The following is a 21273-nucleotide window of genomic DNA, read 5'->3' as shown; positions in this document are numbered from 1 at the left end:
TATGATTTAATCAGGAAGGAAGTGCAATAATCATACGATTGTAACCCAGGCAGGTTAATTCTGCATTGAATTAAAAGCCAATTGCTCTCTCTTAAATTTCATTAAGACCTGCTTAATAAAGATTGCCATATTTGTTTCACACAAGCAGGTTGCCCAAGAGAACTATTACTATGACTAGAAATAGACTACCTGGTTCTTCTTTCTACTATCCATTCCACTATATTGCCTTTTTAATACATGACATGCAAACTAATAAACGTAAAACATCTTAACATTATAAAATATTGAGCTGTAATCCAATATTGTTTACTACTTATTTATGTGGTATGTGAGAAGTAGTATATAAGCACTGATACAAATATTACTAATTTTGCTTCCTGCTGCCTTCAATAGCTTAAAAATCTTTTTCAGGGTTTCCAAAAAGGGAAGATGCGAATTTCAATGCATGAGTACATATATAAAATAGTCCTGGATTTTACTAATAGATTTGTACTGCAAAGTGCCCTTAAGGCAGGGGTCCCCAACTCCCGGGCCTTGGCCCACTACCAGGTTGTAATCCGTGCAGAACTAAGCCACGCAAGCAGTGGGCAAGTGTGCGCACAGCTCAATTTGCACAAGTGGGAGGTGCTTGTGCACGAAACTCCATTTGTGTGGGCGTGCACACTCAGCACAAAGTTCTGTTTGTGCAAGCGACAGGCGTGTGCGTCTACCACTTGTGCAAATGGAATTGCACATGCTTACATGCATGCCTGCCACTTGGCTGGAACCATCCCCTCCCCTACCACATATCCCACCCAGTGTCCCAAGCTGTAAAGGTTGGGGACCACTGCCTTAAGGCTACAACAAATGCCGAGAACTTGGGAAACATAGTTTTTTTCTCTTATAGACTAACTACATACTTGGATGTACAGCGCTGCCTCGAATATCTGGGCTATTTAGGATATTCAATATTGACTGAACAGGAATCCCAGGCCTCAGCAATTACAGGTATTGGCTTTCACTTTTCCCAACTTATTCTGGGAAGAATTTGGATACTTGCAGGGTAAAGTAATTGAAGAATACTTTTCTTAAAGTAAAGCATTGGGATTTTAGGGAACATGTCTCACTATGTGTCCATTTTTGTTTTAAAGTAACCAGAGACAAAAAGATTGACCTTCAAAAAAGGCAGACTCAGAGGAATGTGTTCAGATGTAATCTAATTGGGTTGAACGGTTGTGGGAAAACTGGTGTTCTCCATGCACTGCTTGGAAGAAATCTCCTGGTAAGACACTTCTTCTGTTTTTCTCTAAAACGATGTGTTAGAGTTGGGATGGAATTGCCTGTTCACAGCACTTGGTTACTGCTTTTATAATATGTTCTTAAAATGGTTCTTTTCATCCACTGTTTATTTTTATTTGTGATCCAGCAACTTTGAGGCAGGACAGCTGCACAACCAATTAGTTAGGGGTCCTTTGGGGCCCAAAGAAAACGTACTGCTAAGTTAGTCATGTACCAGCATTTAATGTTCTGGCAATGCTGCTTTGCTATACAGATCAAGAGTGCAGTATTTGCTTATCATACTTCTACATTGCCCATCTCACGTAAGTGACTCTGGGCAGTTTACAAATGAAAACCATGAAAAGTGACATACCGTAAGTAAAAACAAAGTTTAAAAGTTAAGAGTTAACAGAGGTTACAAAAAATTTTAAAGGTAGAGGGAGTGCCCTCAAGTCACCAGTCATACCCAAGGTTGTATGCTACTCTTAGACCCCCATACCAGTTGGCAAAACCAGGCATTGATGGTTTTCCAGAAGGCTGGGATATATTGGGGGCCTACCTCACCTCTGGGAGAAAGCTGTTTCATGGTGCAAGGGCAACAGCAGAAAAGACCCTTTTCCCCAGACACCAAAATTCTTTAGTTGAGGTCTACAACAACCCTTCCCTGATTGATTGATTGATTGATTGATTGATTGATTGATTGATTGACGGATGAATGGTTTCTCAGGTGGTTTGGTCTCATGCCATGACAGGCTTGAGACCAAAAGTGATAACCAACACTCTGAATAGACCCGGAAGCAGACCAATACCCAAAGCAGCTTACATAGCAGTGGTGCTACTTGCACCCCCTGCCAGGATACCCCAGGATGCTTGTGCCACCACAGTCTGTACCACCTGATTCTGCCTGGCTATCTTCAGAAACAGGGCCTCACAACCAGCAACTTGTGAAGCAGCGCTCCTGAAAACCAATAGGATTTCCGGAAGACAACTGTTATTGCCCCTCTCCTGCCCTGGGGTCTTGGCTGGTGCCATACTCTAAACCTGGCCAGGCACATTTCAGAGGAGGAAACTGCCTCACCCCCTCTGGGCCTAGCCAGGTCAACCTGCTCCTCATAAATTAGAGGAGTTTTGTTATTAATTGACATAGCATTAAATAACAACATCCAAAACCCGACCCTCTGTCTGTTGATCCGGGCCTGGGTTTGAGTATACAGGAGTCAGAACACAACAGCGGTACCAAACACCAGGAACATCTTTTCCGGGAGCAACCTGCTCTCTGTCTCCCATCAAAATGCCCATCACTTACCTAAATGATTTAGTCTACCCCAAGCTCCCCAAAGTCATTTCCCCTCCAATTCCAAACTGCTGGCTCTCCTGACTAGGGATCCCTCCAGTTACTCTGGTGCTATGGACCTCCAAGGATAGTTATGAGCTCCCACAGTGCTTCAACCCTCACTCTTGGCACTGTTGAGAACCGTAGCTATCAATATATTATATTGATATATACCAAAATACCAGTATATTTGTATTTGTTCTTTTTTAATGTAGTACAGTGCACCTCCGTGAGCGCAGTTGGCAAGTCCGCAGGCCAAGCAGTGTAGTGGACAGCCACAATCTGCAAGCAAGGAGCTTGCTAAAAGACCACTGATGCCCCAGCGCAGTAGAAGTTCAGGCCTGTATACTGTATAAACAGGTGGCAGGTTGGATTTCGTCTGCGGGACATAGTTTGCCAATTCCTATGCTACACTTTGAACAGCAACATGGTCAGTTGGAAAGAGATTTTGATTGTTTTGATCCAAAACACTTGACAGGCACAGCATTGCCAAATACAGTATTATAGTCTGGGAAATAGTCTAAATAAATATAATAAATATATTCATACATATAAGAAATGTATGAAATAAATGTATAATAAATGTATGAAATACACTATTAGAAAATGTTTTCTTACATTTTTCTTCCTTTGTGCTTTCAGAGGCAGAAACATATACATCCAGAGCACAAATCCTACTATGCAATTAATACTGTTTATGTGTATGGGCAAGAGAAATATTTATTGGTAAGTTACCCTTATAATAACATTTAAATTTGACTTTTCCCTTTTATGAGGACTATTGACATTGTATTTTAATGGTCTGTATGGTCCCCTTCCCCAGTTTTCCATTGTTAATCTTTAAAAGCATGCTTGGGCTGCACAATTAGCTATTGTGAACCTTCTTGCTATATTCTGAGATTATTACAAACAGGTGTCTCTCATAGTAAGGTGTCTTATTTCTTTAATGAAGAGCTTAGCAGATTTCTAATATTATTTACTGTAAAAATACATATCCTGTTCATGACAGGATTTTCCTAGGGCAGTTCATAACAGTCTAAGCTTTATGTTTTTTAAAAAAGATCACTGAAATATAATATGTAAATATTAAAATGTAGAGCGGGGTAGTAAATATTCATAAAAATGGATCTGTATTGTATCAAAGATACATAATTTGAAATATTAGATTGGGGGCCTATTGTACACATACCATCTGAACTCATTTTTTGTGCTTGGCAGATCATTTCTGCCTGCTGTAGCTTGAGGTTGGAGCTGGCACATCTTTGCTCTTTTTTGTTTGGGTTAATAGTATGTCTTTGGAGACTATTAAATGAATGGTACATTGCTTGAACAGTGCATGTACTGGCAATAAAATGTTGAGAAGCCTTTATCTGTGCAATATTCTACATTATGGCAGACACAGATATAATACAATGAAAAAAATGCAGTACCAGTTTGGGTCTTTAGATTTTTTTAATAGCGCACCTATTATGTCCAACAGAATAAATTTGAAAAACTTAACAGGCTGCAGTGAATACAAAAAAGTAAATTTGTTACAGTGTTTGTAACTTAACATTGTTTGACGTTGCCTTTCTTTCTCTTTTCAGTTACATAATGTTTGTGAATCTGATTTCTTATGTGATGCTGAAATCATGTGTGATGTAGTCTGCCTAGTATATGATATCAGCAATCCCAAATCATTTGAATATTGTGCCAGAATATTCAAGGTTTGTATCCACATAGAAAATAATTGTGTCATAGAATCATTGATTTCGGAGGTGTGTATAGGCTATTGAATTCACCCCGGTCAGTATGAGAATTCACATTAAATTACATTAAGACATCCATGACAAGTGGATTTATTTATTAGATCCAAGGATCTTTGAAAGGCAACTATCTTTCTGAGAAATTAATTCTAATGGTGAAAGTTGTGTAGATCTTTTAAACATCTGAAAAAAAATGGATATATCTGCAGAGAAAACCAGCAATTTACTTAACTCCATTTGGGCTTAAGGTAGTTGACATTATTAGGACATGGCTATTTCTATTTGCTCAGAATTTTAATAATAATATTATTAATCAAATGTACCTGACTGCCCATCTCACAAGAAGTTTTAGTCCATGTGGGATGGTACTTAAAAAGAATGCATGTGTCGTGTCCCCCTCCCCCTCCGACGACTGGGTCTAGGAAGTCTGTATCAAACGTGGCAACGAAGCCTCTGCAGCTTGTCAAATTCCTTTGAGGTTTATCAGGGCAGGCAGGAGTCCAAGTTGTGACTTCAGCAATAGAGTCCGATAGTAGCAAACTAGATGAGACTTTGCTTGACTCAAGGTTGGAATGCCAAAAGCAGGTCCTTTATATAGGCTGTGGGGTGTGGCTCCATGACTCAGCATTTATCCAGGCCTGCCTCTCCCTTCCTTCTGCTGGCGTCGCCTCTCAGATCTCCGGAAGCGAGGATCCTCCCACTTTGAATTCTCTTCAGCTGGATCTGCTGTCAGTAATTCCAGCACGTGGCTGGCTTCCTGCTCACACGCTGTAGGAGTGACGTTTCTCAGGCTTGTCTGTTCACTCCTGACCTCCTCTCCGGGCATGGGGCCAGGGCCGGGGTGCTGGAGGCATGACAGGCCGTTCATCTTCATTATCAGACTCTGAGTCTGATAACAGGCCCGGGTGGAGACAGGAGGGGCCCGGCTGAGGAGAGGAGGGAGGACAAGGCACAACAGTATGTCCTAGGATAAAGTTTCAGGATCCAATCTGGGACAGTCACTGAGACCAGAAGTTTTGTCTTCCGAGTTTTCAGATTTGTGCTGGAACCCATCCTGAGGGAACGTCTCTCTAGCAGAATGTGTTAGCTGCATTAGCTGTTGCTTAATGGCTTTGAGTTAAAGAAGGAAACTTAATTCCAATTTTGCTTTGGATTAAGGAGGAGCTACTTTCTCCTATGCATGTTCTATTAGGCTTCTATTTCTAACTTACTCTGCTAGAGAGAAGTTCCCAGAAGATAGGTTCCAAAAACTTGGAAGACAAAACCTCTGGCCCCAGTAACCGATCCAGATTGGATCCTGGTACTAAAAACGTTCATCATTACACCATGGGAGTGTTAAATTCCATATCGGGCTGATTAACCTCAAGCCAAATCTTTTTCATGATCTGGGTTACTTACTTCACAACATGGCTGTGAATCTATAGTAGGAAGAAACCATGATAAATCATATGGGGTATACGTGAACTGTGTGAAAGACGGATGGCATATACGTTTTAAAAAACCTAGATTGCACCCTGCCCTCTGAAGGTATGGTAGACTGCTGAATTCACTAATCACAGCTCTGCAGATTTTAAACCTGTGTATTTTATTCAAGCTGGTAGTTAATTTTTATTTCATTTTTATTTTAAATGCCTAGCAACACTTCATGGACAGCAGGATACCTTGCTTGGTGATAGCTGCCAAGTCAGACCTACATGAAGTTCGGCAGGAATACAGCACTTCTCCAGCTGACTTCTGCAAAAAACACAAAATGCCTCCACCCCAAGCCTTTACTTGTAACACCGTGGATGCACCAAGTAAAGATATCTTTGTTAAACTGACAACAATGGCCATGTATCCGTATGTATCCAAAACAGCCTTCTATTCATACTGCATGGATCATGACTGTTGCATGCTGTGGTTGCCATAAGGATGGAACTCTGTGCCCTAGTGAAATTGTGTTTAGCAACAGAGGGAGATGTTAGTGATGGATATAAATAAATATAAATGAAGGAAAATGACCCCAAATTGGCAGAGAAGTATAAGTACCTGTTTAAATATTTTCTTAAATTCTTATGCACAAGATTTGGCACATAATCTTTTGACAGAATCTTTGAAGACTGGGACGAATTAGATTTAGTTTAAAGAACATGGGGTTCGATTCTCTCCATATACGCATGTATTGCATTGCTCGTTACCATTACTCATTCATTAATGCAGAATTGTAAGTCTGTCCCACAAAGACTGGATCCTCATTTGCTGAAACAAAATATAAATACAGTTTTGTCTAGTCTTTTTTCAAAAAATGCATCAGCACTAACATGTTTTATCTTCCTAACTGAATAAGAAATGGATTTTCAGGTATATATATAAATTAGGATCATTTTGTTCTCATCAGCTTATTTCTCAGCATGCTTTATTATTCGATCTGTGCCCATTTCCTTAGTAAGCCTGTTTTACATAAGATCCAGGATCCAAAGGATCATGAAATTAGTTCTATATGCCCACTAGGTCTTTGGTTGTCCCTACTTTGACATCTCTCCTCAGATGTCAAAGTAGGGGAATGTGCAAAATGTCTCATCTCAGAGCATTCTGACCTTAGAACAGGTCCAGGGTGGAGATAGACCACATCTGGACCACTTGTGGAAGAACTTGTTTTAAGGTTGGAACATTGCATGACAGAACATTTTGCAGATCCGAGTGGCAAAGCGCTTCCCTATATAAAATTGTTTGCTGTTGTTTTGGAAATGTGGCATTATGGTCTGCTATTCTAAGCAAAATAACAAAAACAAAATCTGAAAAATTGTCCATCAGCTGGTTACGTTTTGTAATGGGGATGATGAACGATAGCAGCGTGATTCTAAGGGACAAATTCTTATTTGAATTGTAAATGGATTATTTCCCCTGGTGACAATTAATCAGCATTCTCTTTCATCTCAGGGAGTTATAGCAAGGATTGCTTCCGCTTTGAATGATTCCGCTTGCTTTTCTGAACTTCAGGCCCTAACAGACTACAAGGAAAAATAACCCCTGCAAAGTGCATATGAATTTAGCATTCTCTTAAAATCGTTGAAAGGTACAAATATTCTAATTAAAAGACTTGCTGCCATGAGCTTCAGAACAAGGTAGAATAGGTAAACTATGTGTTATTTGATTAGAGCTTTTTAGCAATCAACTTTATAGATACCTTTCAGTGCACTTAGTTACAAAAATCTGTATAAAATAAGGACATTTATCTCACATTCTGTGTGTTTAAAAGTATTTCATAATTTACTAAAAAGCAGGGGAGGGAAAGACCCTTTTTCTCCCAAGGCGTCATTATCCTAAAGCGAACTGACATGTATCAATGCTAAAATGGAAAGCTTTAATTTTCCTTTGAATTGTGTACCTCTCCTTTCTTTCTAGTCACCCAGAGAAGAACCACTAGACGATAGTCTCTTGCTTATTTGTCTCTCTCAAAAATACATGGCTGCTGGTAAAATTTTGAACAGTCGGTGTTTCGCGCATTGTAGAGAATTGTCACGCTCGAGACGTATGATCTTAAAAGGTTGCTATTACTCACTGAGCATCTCACTCTGTTGCCAAGCAAGGCCACTCTGCAGTCTCTGCATTTGGCGGGACAAATCTTTCCTGCAGGATTCGATTTAGATGTCCTTCAGATGGCAGATTCAGAACAGTGCCATAACCGATATTAAGTGTATCCTAAGGCCCCACAGTGTTTATATCCCCAGTATCTATGGCTCTGCTGGAATATAGGCTTCCTAGTCGTTTCTGCAAAGGCAAAATCTATGCATGGCAACCTCTATTCCAGGCCTCCCCCCCCAAAAAAAGAATCACATGGCAAGAGTTTGCTCTTATAGCCAGGAATTGGAAATACACTGCCTTTGAATATTGGCTTTCTATTTGTAGCTCTCTCATAAATAGCTATTGACCTAAATTCTCTTAAAAAAAGAAAACACCGCCATCTTTCTGTACTCAATTAGACTACAGGGAAGCATCTTGAAGATGCGAGGATCAGTGCTGCTGGGTGGGAGGCTTTCAGTTGTTCAGTGAAGGTAAAGTTGCTGCTTCTATTCCTTGGAGAGGCCAGTTTTGGAGGGGTGGTGGGGAAAAAGACATCTAAATTCAGGAAATTCCGTTCTTCGTAATTTCTGTTTGGCAACCTGGGATATTTAAATATTTGGAGAAATCTAAGCAATGGCGTATTTGACTTTCTTCCCTTGATTCTCTTAAGCATGTGTGTGTCGGTTAGGATGCCAGAGGTAAGGGTAGGTGTTGCTTAACGACTTTCCATTAAAGAAGGACACTGAATTCCAATTTTGCTGGGGATTAAGGAGGAGCTGCTTTCTGCTAGGCATATTCTGTTAGGCTTCCGTTTCTAAGCCCAATGTGGGTGGAAAACGGATTGGTTTTTTTCCTTATGGGGACGACGGCGTATCAGCACAGTCCCTTAAAATATAGTACACTCCTCCTGGAAATCTGCCCAGCTTGACTCTACCCTTGCCTCGCTTCCTGACCCCCCCACCTCCCAAAATGTTCCCAGTTCCTATTTCTCTTGGTTTTGGCTCAGATTTCTCATGGTTTCTGCCCAAGGTCTCAACTCCTGTCCTTCTGTGTGTTTTCGCAGCCATGCCCGGTTACGCTGTTTGTGCACCTGCAACAGGTGTACATTTTGCATCTGTCAGAACCTCCTCAACTCAGACTTGCTGCAATCTGTAAAGAACAAACTCTTCACTGCAGTTCTTAACAGGTCTTTGATTTTATTTACTAGGTACCAGCTGTGCTTGGAAATTACATGAATGAAACCGATTGCTGAACTTTGTAAACCGACCGACCTATCACACCATATCCATTAAGCAGCCAAATGTCCTGCCAGTTATTGATTTATTTGCTACAGATCCTGTGTGACTTATGGATAGCACACAAAAAAAATCAATTAAAAGAAAAGAAAAGGAAAAAAATAACCAAATCCTAGTAATAGTAGCTATTAACACATCAAGGAAAATATCCTAACACTAATAATTGCCTACAGCAGGGAAGAACTGCTATATTAGGGGTCTCCAACCTTGGCAACTTTAAGACTTGTGGACTTCAACTCCCAGAATTCCTCAGCAAAGCTGGCTGAGGAATTCTGGGAGTTGAAGTCCACAAGTCTTAAAGTTGCCAAGGTTGGAGATCCCTGTGCTATATCATCCAGCCCTAAAGGCTTTCCAAAATAACCAGGTCCACTTCTCTGACCAACAGTGTTGGTGCGGGCTTGGGCTTGGTTGGAACATCTTCCAAAGCAGATGGCCACCAACAGAAAAGGTGGGTCCCTGGCCCTTAAGGACTTCAAGGAGGCCTTCCTTACTAGAAGCTGCTGGGTGGACAGAGATGGCTGGGAGAAGACACTCCCTTTGTAAATAATATTTTTTCTGTTCTCTTCAAGGTAATAAATCTTGAAGCACATCAGTCTGACTACTGGGCATTAGTTAAGTAGCTGAGTTGAGTTAGCTTGTGAAAGCAACACTCTTTCTAGTCATTCAGAAGTAATTGCCAGGAGAGTCTTCATCAACTTACAGTTTTCTTACCGACTCTGAGAAAGGAGTCAAACCTCATTTCTCCATCCATAAAATCAGTTTGTCAGTGAGATAACACTTATCTCTGAAACCATGGTTTTGCCTCTTAACTTGACAATCAAAAAAATTAGTTGATTTTTTGGGGAGAAGATACACACATACACATATACACACACAATGACACAAACATCCTGGATATTAGTTACATTTACTTTCAGCTTTCAGAATATATACATTTGGTCCTTATAAATGGATATGGTGTGATAAGATCTATGCCATTTTAACAACTAAATCAACCCTTTTTAACAAAATGCTACTCATATTTTTTCATTTTAAGAATGCACAAATGATTCTCTGCTCAGGATATTCCACTGTATTGGAAAGAAAATTTAAGATAAAGAAGTATTTAGTAAAAATGTTCCTTGTCGCAAACGATACTGCATCTCACTAATACCACATTGCAAATTATTTAAATGTTTTCATACAGTACAAACAAAAATGGGTTTAACGGACTCTTTATTAAATGCATGGTCGCATTTGAGGCAAATTGGCCCAAGAAATGAATGAGAGTGCAAATCAGATTCCTTTTCAGTGATACTGCAGTTCCTTCTATGCTAACATGTATTATTTTATGTCCTTTGATTATGCATTTTGAAATATAAAGGTGGAATACATGAATGTCTGCTCCACTATTTCAGTGTGTGGAGGAATATAAAAGCATTCAAGTAAGATTCCACTGTATGATTTGTTCATTCCACCAGTGGCTGACAATTTGGGAATTATATAAAGGGACTCTATTTTTTTTTGTTTAAGGGCAAGGGCCAACCATTTAATCTTCCCTATAAATTAGGCAGACTGATAAGGAGATCACATTGATCCCTATACTGTGCTTGACAGAAGGGTAGACATAGCATTATATTGTGATAGAAAGAAGTCCTCAGATCTTGACCATCCTACCATTCTTTATGGTAGCGCTCAGAAAATCCACAAGAACAGAAAGTTAGGAAAGATGGACCTAGAGCCAGATAAGTAGAAACTGAACTTTGAAGAAAAACTGCTGCCCATCAATCTCTGCTTAAATTCCTGCCTTCATGCTGAGAGAGAGGTGGCTGTTAGGAAAACATTTATCCTTCATTTCCCCCCCAGCAAAGCAGCTGCATGCACACAGCTGGGAATCGCTTCTAGCCCAGCTGTATGGCCCTAGAGAGCTGCTTTAATTAAGTATGAAGAAGCTGTTTGGTGCTTTCCCACTATTCTGAATCTCCCCCCCTTTTTTTTTTTTGAGAATCTGCAGTCCTAATATATCTCTGAAATAAGAAAAATGCAAAAAAATATATAATCATAGGTAAAATGGCTGAAAGGAATTATACCATACTGCTAAAAATCCCTTTCTACCCATCTTCACTTGAATAGAATTAAGGTAAAAAGAAGAGTGCTTGTTTTAAAAACAATCTGCCCTTAAAGAGGATACCCCACTCACCATTTTGAATGTGACCTAAAATAGTAATTTAATATCTATCTTACAGCATCTGGATCAGACAAAAGTTCATCTTATTCAAACATTTATATCTCTTAGTAGCCAACCAGCTACTTCTGGAATGCTTGCAAGCATCATAGAGTAACAATATCTTCCATAGTTGGTCCCCTGCAGCTGGTGTTTGTAGGCATGCTCCCCATAATCTGATGTTAGCCCTCAGGAACTCCATCCTCCATTAATCTGTTTGTTCTCTTTTAAAGCCACCCAAGTTAGTGAGCATTCATCACTATGGGCTGTGGGAAGGAATATTTCTTTATGTCTCTCCTAAATATTCCAGTCAGTTTTGCAGATAACTCTGATTTTGGTGTCCTAAGAGGAAGAAAAACTACAGTCTACTGTCTTTATGATATATATGATTTTATACACCTTGATCACATACTTGGTTGTCATTATTATAAGCTAAAAGAACTCCAAACATTTTACTCTTTTCTCATAAGGAAGTTGTTGTAGCTTACTGATCATTTTGGTTTCCTTCTTTTGCATCCCCCCCTCCCCTTATATCCTTTTTCAAATATGGCAAACAGAAGCATTCAGAGTTTACTAGATGTTAAGGTGCCTTAGATTTATCTTAGGACTCAGTGTTGATGGTTTTATTTTCATTCTCTTTCTTAATGATTCCTCACATGGACTTTGCATTTTTCATAGCTGAATCATATTAAGTCAGCAACTTCATTGAAATATCCTTTATAACCTTCTTAATATATTAAAGCCCATCAGTGTTGTGTTGCCATACACATTACTTTTCACTTACTTAAAGTTGCCCTGTGTTTGCCATTTAATTGACCATTCAATCTCTTCAAACAGATTCTTTTTCTGATCCAATTTTGAGAAGCTGCAATAGTACCTGTCCAAACAGTTTAAGTGATATTTTTTTATGTTAAATAAACTCTCACAAAGTCTTCTGAGATAAATCAGACAGTTTAGCCCTAAGCTCCTCGTGTTTCAATTGAATTTAGGGCCAACAATATTTGGGGGAAGAGAGATCACTTTCGTCTCCTCAGTGTCAAATCAGATTAAGTGAAATATCCAAATATCCATTCCAATTGTCTCTAAACTAAATAGAATAGATACAAAGGGATGATTTAATAGTGTAAGGCACTCAACCAATCAAATAAAAGAAGTCACTGGGAGATCTTACTCTTGACCAGCTTTTCAGATGCCTTTTTTGGGGGAGCATTGCCTTCCAAAAATATGAAATCCAGTAAACTGGTACACACTGAAGAAATATTAGATCTTTCTATGTTGTCTGAAGTTTTTAAAGATTAATTCACAATAGACCTGAGGCTTAGACTTGATGGCTGACTGAAAAAAGCCACCTGATTCTTAGCTTCGGGTTCCCTTGTAGCGGTAGAAATTATCTTTATACAGAAGTCTGCAGCTATAGGTGAAATAATATCATGGTTAGCCATCAGCCTATTCTGTTGAGTCACAGAAGCATTTCCTTCCTCTGCTATCTCTAAAATATTTGCTGCCTGGTCCTTTTAAAAGCAAATGAAATTTTGGGCTAACTTATGAATTTCTGATTTAGAAGGAAGACATTTAGGTTCCCCTGTTCTGGTGGCACTTGGTAATACGATCTGTAATATTCCATCAAAGGAAGGATGGGATTTATTCCATTTTTCTCCCCATTATCCTGTAATATTGATCCCCCCTCTCTCTTTCTTTCTTTCCCCTGAACTCCGAGTTCTCAGAACTTTTAAAAATAATTTTAAGATTATTTTGAATTAAAAAATAATATTTCATCAGAAATGTTGCTGAATGCTGCATCTCATTTAGTTTGAAGATGGTTGTTGGCAGAGAGCTTTGTAAGTTCTCTTGTATGGTGACTGAGAAAGAAATTCTTTCTTGTCTTCCCTGAGACATTTACCTAACCAAGCTTAGAGGAATGCCTTTTTTCCAGGTTAACTACCAGCACTCAAGAAAAACAAAATTGTTAGCAGTCTCAGTAGGGCATATTCAATCTTGATCCTTTAGAACAACTTTATGCTGTTTGGACAATGCAGCCCCTATTTTTTTCACAAGCAATATCCTACTTTTGCACACAACTGAACGGATTATGGATGGATGGAGGAGGTCACACAGTCAAAAATACAGTATGTTATTAATCTCTTTGGAACTGAACTAGCTACAACCTGAATTTCTTTTGACACATTACCCTCCAGATTGCCCACATTTCAGTGGGTAGCACGATTTTTATTAGGCATTTTTTGCACAGCTGTGGTGGAGGGTTGTGTTAATTTCACTAACACAATGTAGTTATATGCATTTCTTCTCAGAAGTCCCAGTAAGACTAGGAGAGCCCAGTTTTATTTTGAATGCCATAGAATTGAAGCTTAAATGAGTGAGAATCTTTAATAATTCAAAAATTTATTCAGATGAAGAAAATGCATTTCACTAGTTGTAGCCTTATTTTAAAACAGGATTTATTGACCTTTAATCTAGAAATTTAATCAGATGTTACACTCATTCGTAACAGAAAATGATAAGAACAAATTTCCTGTCATTATGAGAAAATTAAAGGTAAAAAATGGAACTTTTAGCAAGGAATTTAGCTCCACAGGTCTTCCAGTTGAGGCAGGAAGATCTATAAAGTTAGGATTTCATTTATTGTGAAAGTGACTCCATTGAGAGACACAAATTGTTGATTTGAACTGCCCAGGATTTCTTCCTCTACAGGCTTCAGAAGAAGTGGGGTTGTATGTAAAGCAATATATACCGCACATAGTTTAGAAAAAGAAAACATTTGACCATGCTGGATTATTTTGATTTAATTTGTTTTTTCCTCTAGGTCTTCGTTTTCATTTCTCTGGCTGGCACTTACACTCCTCTTGCTGCATTCCTGTGCATCTTTTTAAAAATATTACATTTCTAAGTATATTTTCTAATTCATTGTGTGCTTTCAAACCATTGGCTTGGCGTTTGCTTTTTTCTATTTGCATGTGCCATGAATGGTAAAGTCTGATTTACTATTTCTGCCTCTGCCTCATCATCTTAAAAAACAAAAAGAAAGAAAGAAAGCTCGTACCTTTCATAGAGTTTTCAAAAAATTAATGAGAATATCCCAAAGCTGCTTTTTCAAAAGGCAACTGGACTTCCTTGGTTTTTTCTTGAAGATGTTTTGCTTCTCATCCAAAAAGCTTTTTCAGTTTTTGGATGAGAAGTGAAATGTCTTTCAGGAAAAACCAAGGAAGTCCAGTTGCCTTTTGAAAAAGCACCTTTGGGACAACCATGACCTGGATGACTGAGAATCTCCATTAGACATTTAATGCATATACTTTAATGTTGAAGTCCCCAAATATTTGAGCCAGCTGGAGTCAAGTGTTTGGGAATATGTCATGGGCATGCTCACAAGGTCATTATTTGTTATCTTGGCTTTTGGGGGGGGGGCTCAAAGGGGCATATATAATCTTTTCCTATTTTTCCACTTTGAAATAGAGCAGTACCCCAAAGTAGCATGGTGAACTTTCATGAGTGAGGGTAGATTTAAAGCTGGGTCTTGCCAATGACAGCCTAATACTATTGCACCAATATCAAGTCTCCTAGCTGCCCTAGAGGGCATAATGAGGTCCACAGCACCCATTAATCTTTTCTAGGCAGGATGACCCTCTTCCAAAAAAAGTAAATAAATGGTGAGTTCAGCCATCCACAATTTTTAACTTCTATGAATTATTTTGGTGCCTGTATGAAACCCAGCATTTCTCTCTTGGAAATAAAAACGGCGGCCGAAGTTGGAGGTTTGTTGGTTTATGCTTGCTTCCATTTAATTTAAAAAAAAATATTTAAAACCTAAGATACAGTCATGGGAAAAAGAGCCTGAAAGGTCTTTGGGTAAACATCATCCTTTAAGGTTAGGAATCCAGATCTATGTTGTTGGATCAGTTCAAAAAAAAGAATCTCCATTGGAAAGTGTCCTAATCATCTGAAATTGTCTTATTCAAAATACATTTTTTGTAAACAAAATACAAGTTTTGATGAGAGGATTTAATTTCAGTTCATGGAAATGAATCTGATAAATAATTGAAAGAGGCTTACTATAAATAATTGAGAGGGAGAAAAAGCTAATTACATAATGTGGGGATTATACACACACAGACAGTATGCTGGAAAAGAGCTTTATCCTTACTGTTTTTTTCCCATACAAGTTGTTCTGTGGAGTTTTGTAGAGAATTCCTCCAGCTTCAGGGGCATTCCAGTCCTTTGGCTTCTTGATCCACAAATGCCTTGTCATTGTTGTGTGCTTTAGCATATCTTTCCCACCATGTTCCTGGTGTTTCTTTGATGTCCCCTGAATCATGGAATTAGCCTTTATGTGCTACTTACTCTGCTGGGCTCCAGATTAGGTGTATCTTCCTGTTTGTAAGGGAAGCCAGAGGCAATTGAGTGGGAGGCAATAAGACTATTCTACCTGTATTTGCAAATAGCATATGTAAGCCAACATGTATCCCGTCTTTATGGGGGAGGGGGGGGCAGGTTTGGCCAAAAAGGATCTAGCAGTATGTGTAAGTTCCTGTTAATTCAACAGGAAAAGGTTGCAAATGCAGAGACATTTTTTTTAAAAAAAGCAAAGCATTGTCTAAAGACAGTTTCAGCACTGATTAGCCAGTAACTAAAACACATTACTTTATGGTTGGTACTATCAGATAAGATGCCAACATATTTTATTTTAAGCGAATGAAAGATAAAATCTAGGACCATCATTCCACTGCAGCTTATTATACTGGGAGTAGGGTGACACTGATTTTGACATTTGATGGCAGATCTCTTAATATTTAGAATTCTCCAGTGCAGGGATTCAGGAGTCCAGTTGCAACTTTTGCTGATTTCAAATTTGTGACAACGGGATAAGAATTCAACAATGTACCAAACAAATAGTTCCCTTGCTTTTAAGTGGTCTTTTTTTGTTGTTGTTATTTTAGGAACTGAGCAAATTTAATAGTTGTTCTCTGTTAATTTTTTGAACCAATATGGAATTGGTTTATATCTTGACACTTTCTGCTTTTGAGCCCAGTGACTATAATGTTGAAATAATGGATGGCTAAAAATTAATGTGATGAAAAGAGAGGCAGCAAATACAGGTTTTGCTTGTGGAGCCAATTCAAACAAGGTTTTCTTCTTGATTATGTGTATGTGTTTTATGCTTTAGCGCACACACACACACACACACACACACACACACACACCATCGTTCTCTCCAGATGAATTGCGTTCCCAGCAATCTCTTCACACATTAATTTCGAAAAATGGTTCTGAAATAAAGAACTTTATTTATGAAAGGGTATTTATTGGCCCATAGTGAATTTTAATTTATTTCCTGTACTTCCTATATAAATATGTGGAGATGACTATCCAAAGTGTGAAGAGATCCACAGAATTAGGGCATCATGCTGAGCTCTGGCTGAGGCAAATATGAAAAGACTGGTCTTCTCCTGGGGTTCCCTTTCTCCTGCATGTTAGAGAAGAAGAGCTTAGAAATGCCAATTTCTGCTTTGATTGATCAGCCAGGCTGACAAACTGAGTTTAATTGCAAGCAAAAAAAATATTAAGTTGTGGCTTGCTGCTTCTTTTTTTTTTTAAGGGCTTGTTCAAAATGGGTCATTGTTTATTTTAACCACAGTTTTGGAGTTCTGACAGTTTGGTAAATTACAGTTAAATTATGAGTGGAGGGCAACCTTTCAACATTTTAACCTTCTGCAGGAAGAGGGGAAAAATGAAAACAGGATCTGGAAATGGGTAGTTTTTGGTGTCTCTAAATCACAAGTATGCGAATATCTTTTTGAGCGTGAAACGATTACTTCCCAGCTAATAGCAACCCCGAACATAATTAATTGATAGAGCACGCGTAGGCATTTTTTACTTTAGTCTGTGTACTTGACTATAAAAAGTACGGTAGTTAGGATTCTCCTCCTACTCCCAGCATGGGATATAATATTGGAGAGAAATACCTCTGCTTCTTTAGTAATGTTAGGCGAGAACTTTGTTAACCCCTAGCCAGATCCCAGATTGTTTTTGTAAGGAATTGCCTTGTTTTGGATCCAGGAATGGTCAAACACTCCACTCAGAGTGCCCCTTTTCCATAGCCTTTTGCATTAATCAGCTGTTGTGCAGGAATTTGCTACTAATATAACATTATACTTGCCACTATTCTTGAAGACCTTTTTCTTCAAAATTGCATGTCTACAAAAATGTAATTCTAAAACAAAGCAAAGTAGGAGAAGAAGAATTTCTGGAAAGAAGGGGGTTTCTTTCAAGTGGGATAGAAAAAGGAGAAACTTTGATGGGAGATTTATATTTCCTTGGGACTTGTCACTAATTTCCATGCTACTTTATTAACCTGAACCTTACGGCCAAGACTTTCTGATTAAAAACGGATATTAAAACTGATTGTAAGCCATGTTGATGTGTAACTTCCTGTGAACTGCCATCTGTGTGCATGTGTGTAAAAAGGTTGAGAGCCCACATAGATGAGTTGGGTGCCTTGCTGTTGTCAGATGAGGAGAGCAGTATTGTTCACCAAGTACATGCCGTCAGCTCAATAGAGGATTCCATCTTCATGGAGTCATCCCTTGATCCACAGTTATTGGAAGACAGGTAACTCTTTATAGAGAAGAAATCCAGTGAATGACTTGCTGTGAGAGATTGGAAAGAACTAACCTATCAGCATCTATTGCCTGATGATCTGTTTCAGATCACATCCCTTAAGAACCAAACTTTGGAATTAACTGCAGATAGTTTTGTACCTGCCGGCTTCGCTGATTGCTAGCAATAAATAAGCAAGGCCATTGAATATGCAAAATGCTAAATGTGTTGTTTGCCTGGATGTCTGAAAAGGAACACTCATTTTGGTCTGATAAACTGGACTATGCCATTTGTTCCAGATTTTCTCCAATTATGGTTTTGTCCCAGTCTTGTTTGCAGCTGGACCTCAAAAGTCTTCATGCTGTCCCCTGAATACCCAGTTCAGATGATAGGAGAAGAACTAGAGGCAAATAATCTGAAAGTTATTTTTTAAAGATAATAGTTGGATTTTTTTCTTGTTAAAATAAAAGTGCCTCTCATAATAATTGGGTTATATTTCTTTTAGGGATAATTCTCAATTCTGGTTCTTCCTATATGTGCTGCCATTTTATGAATGGCTGATTCAGTAATTTTCAGCCCTCTCAAGTGGATGGTAGATATTTTCATGATCTTTTGTAATAATATATTACAGTAGTTCTTTAAATTATACTTTGAAATCTGTTCTTCTGAAGGTAATGGTGTATACTTTTGTAGGTTTCCCATTATTTCTGATTTAGTTTTAAAAGTGCCTAGGGCAGGGAATTCTTTCTTATGTTCTATTCTGTAATGCAGTCCTATATCAATTCTGTAATACTCAATTGAGAATCACTGTGCCTTGAACTAAGGTCATTGCAAAAACTCCTTGCTGATAGCTTTTTATCTGTTGCATTATGGTCGGCTGTGTTTTTCATGAAAGCTAACTGAGCATGCTCACAAACTGGCATGCTGGCAGGCTTGGATCATTGGTTTTTGGTTAATTTTTTGCTATTTTGATCTTATATTTATAGTTTTCTTTTATCCTCCATACTGTTCTGTTGCATTTTGGTTTCACCTGTTTAATATCTGTGTTTCATTAACTATTTGGTGTGCCTAACAGTTTTATTGTGTGGTGGTGTTCAAAATTATTTTCTGTAGTTAGGCCTTCTGCCTTTGGATAGAAACACCACAGAAAGAAGCTAGTACATACAGTCACTTGGGTAGTTAATCTGAAGGGACAGCTTTGCTGAAAGAGTATATTAGAATTTCCTTTTAAAGTCAACTATATTTAGATGATTCTAGAACAGCGGCCCCCAACCTTTTGGGCACCAGAGACCAGTTCTGTGGAGAAAGGTTTTTCTGTGGACCAGAGAGGGTGTGGTTTTGCATGCTACCTGCATCCCATGGAGGGGGCTTCGCTTGTTTACGTGGTTGCTGGCATGCCACGGACCGGTGCTGGTCCACAAACCAGGGGTTGGGGACCCCTGTTCTAGACCTGTCATTCCTTGATTAGATTGTTAGTCTTTTTACAACCTCAAGTTAACAAGCTATGCACTGCCCAATTCCCAAGTCTTCAGAACAGCATAAAAGCAATTGGCTTAATATTGCAGGATAAGCCTAAATGTGATCTATTTACTTTACCTTGCTGTGAAAAGTTAATGGAATTACAGATCAGTCAAATTGACCTGTTAGCTGAGTTGAAATATATCCCTTCTTTTCTGAATAGACAGAGCAGTACATTCGCTTCCCTACATTACATCAAAACATTTAGTTCACAAATGCCTTAAAAGAGTACATAGTAGATCTCTGAAAGCGAGCTTACACATTTTGATGCTTGTATATATATATATATATATCTCAATATTCGTTAATTTTTTAAAAAAATATTCTCTGTATTTCAGGCACGTGACACAGGCAGACCTCAAGAGCTCTACTTTTTGGCTTCGAGCAAGTTTTGGTGCTACAGTCTTTGCTGTTTTGGGCTTCGCCATGTACAGAGCATTATTAAAACAGCGGTGATCTGGAAGAAAGCATGTTTTTTGGGGGGGAGGGGCTTATTCAAAGTGAGGGGGGAATCTTTTATGTACATTCTAAAATCTGCTAGAAATATTTATATATGCAAAGTACTTTATTATTTGTAATTCATGGATAAGATTATTTTAAATAATAGTTCTAAACTTGCAGTATTGCAAAGGGTGTGGAAAAGAGGATTTGCATTACAGTGGCTACTCTTGGCTACACTTGTAAAAGCCAAAAGGGAATTATTGTAAAATAATTTGTATATATATACATATATATATATATAAATATTCAGGCAGGGAGGCCTAATGTCCCCAGAGGTTATTAGAAATTCCATTCGTAAATGTTTCAAATAGAGTGAAAGAATTGCAAATAGGATTTGTTTTCGGCAGCATAAGTTCAGAATCAGCATTCATGTGTTAATTTATTTCACTGGTATCAAAAGTTCTTGCTGGATATACCAGGTTTGAGGACTGACTCTTTTTTTTAAAAAAAAAATCCCTTTAATAACTCAACTTTTCCTGTAGCCACTGCTCATATGTTACAGGAGTGTTCTTCTGTGGCAGATTTGATTGGGCTTGAGCTGATTATTCTTGTGCAGCTAATTGTGCCTCAGTTCAAGGAAAGAGAGAGAAAGACGGTATTCCCTTGGTTGAATGAAAATGAAGTATCAATCAATGAAACGCATCATCATCTGACGCCATGTGCCATTCTACGCATTCTCTCATCTTCCACTTGTCGTTTTATATAGCCTTTTCCAGTCCCATGGGCAATGTATTATAATTGTTTATAATTCACCAGAAGTCTGTGTTTCATTCCCTTCGTTTGGAAAGTCATTACCTGACAAGCTCTGTGCAGGGTTGGAACTGAAGTAGAAACACCCTGTGCTTTACCCTTCTTGGTCATAAATGAATTGCATGGTTTGTACTGCATCTTGTATTTGGCTGGAATGATCTGTAGGTGGCATTTTTAAATCTACCAAGAAGATTTACTAAATGGAAGTTCCTCCTGTCCAACCTATTTCCCACATCAATGGCCTTTTCTGGTATTTCAATAAATAACTGTACCGTGCTATGTTTCAAATGCTTGTTCTTGGAGTATTGATCTGTATTTGTCCTTGATTCCCAGCCTAGAACTGTTTTGCCTCTTGATTTAGATTTCTGCTCAGTTATTAATGTCAGTAGGAGAGCCTTAGCAAGACACTTTCCATACTTCAGTGGATGTCAGCTTAAAAGGGGAAGTGTTTTTTTTTTTTAATTCCCAAAAGGGAGGAGGAGGAGAGGTATTTTGACAAGGTAGGATAGACAACAAAGT

The 21273-nt window shown here is 38.5% G+C and overlaps 1 protein-coding gene across 7 annotated transcripts in view; it reads left to right on the top strand.

Moving 5' to 3' along the window:
* Window positions 1–21030, top strand: part of RHOT1 (ras homolog family member T1) — a 51983-nt gene extending 30953 nt beyond the window's left edge. For 2 of the 7 annotated variants that reach the window (XM_058168653.1, XM_058168652.1), the window contains exons 14-21: window positions 887–987; window positions 1131–1261; window positions 3233–3316; window positions 4177–4296; window positions 5972–6174; window positions 8942–9064; window positions 17854–17997; window positions 19842–21030. In XM_058168653.1, coding sequence (XP_058024636.1) covers window positions 887–987; window positions 1131–1261; window positions 3233–3316; window positions 4177–4296; window positions 5972–6174; window positions 8942–9064; window positions 17854–17997; window positions 19842–19959 — 1024 coding nt within the window. In that variant the 3' untranslated portion in view covers window positions 19960–21030. Of the gene's footprint in view, window positions 1–886; window positions 988–1130; window positions 1262–3232; window positions 3317–4176; window positions 4297–5971; window positions 6175–8941; window positions 9065–14197; window positions 14482–17853; window positions 17998–19841 lie in introns of those variants that run through there. The other 5 variants (XM_058168656.1, XM_058168654.1, XM_058168658.1 and 2 more) reach the window with 3 other exon arrangements.
* The last annotated feature ends 243 nt before the right edge of the window (window positions 21031–21273 follow it).

This window comes from Ahaetulla prasina, chromosome 2 (assembly GCF_028640845.1).
Source record: "Ahaetulla prasina isolate Xishuangbanna chromosome 2, ASM2864084v1, whole genome shotgun sequence".
Taxonomy (NCBI): Eukaryota; Metazoa; Chordata; class Lepidosauria; order Squamata; family Colubridae; genus Ahaetulla; species Ahaetulla prasina.
This window is presented reverse-complemented; position numbering and strand designations above follow the sequence as displayed.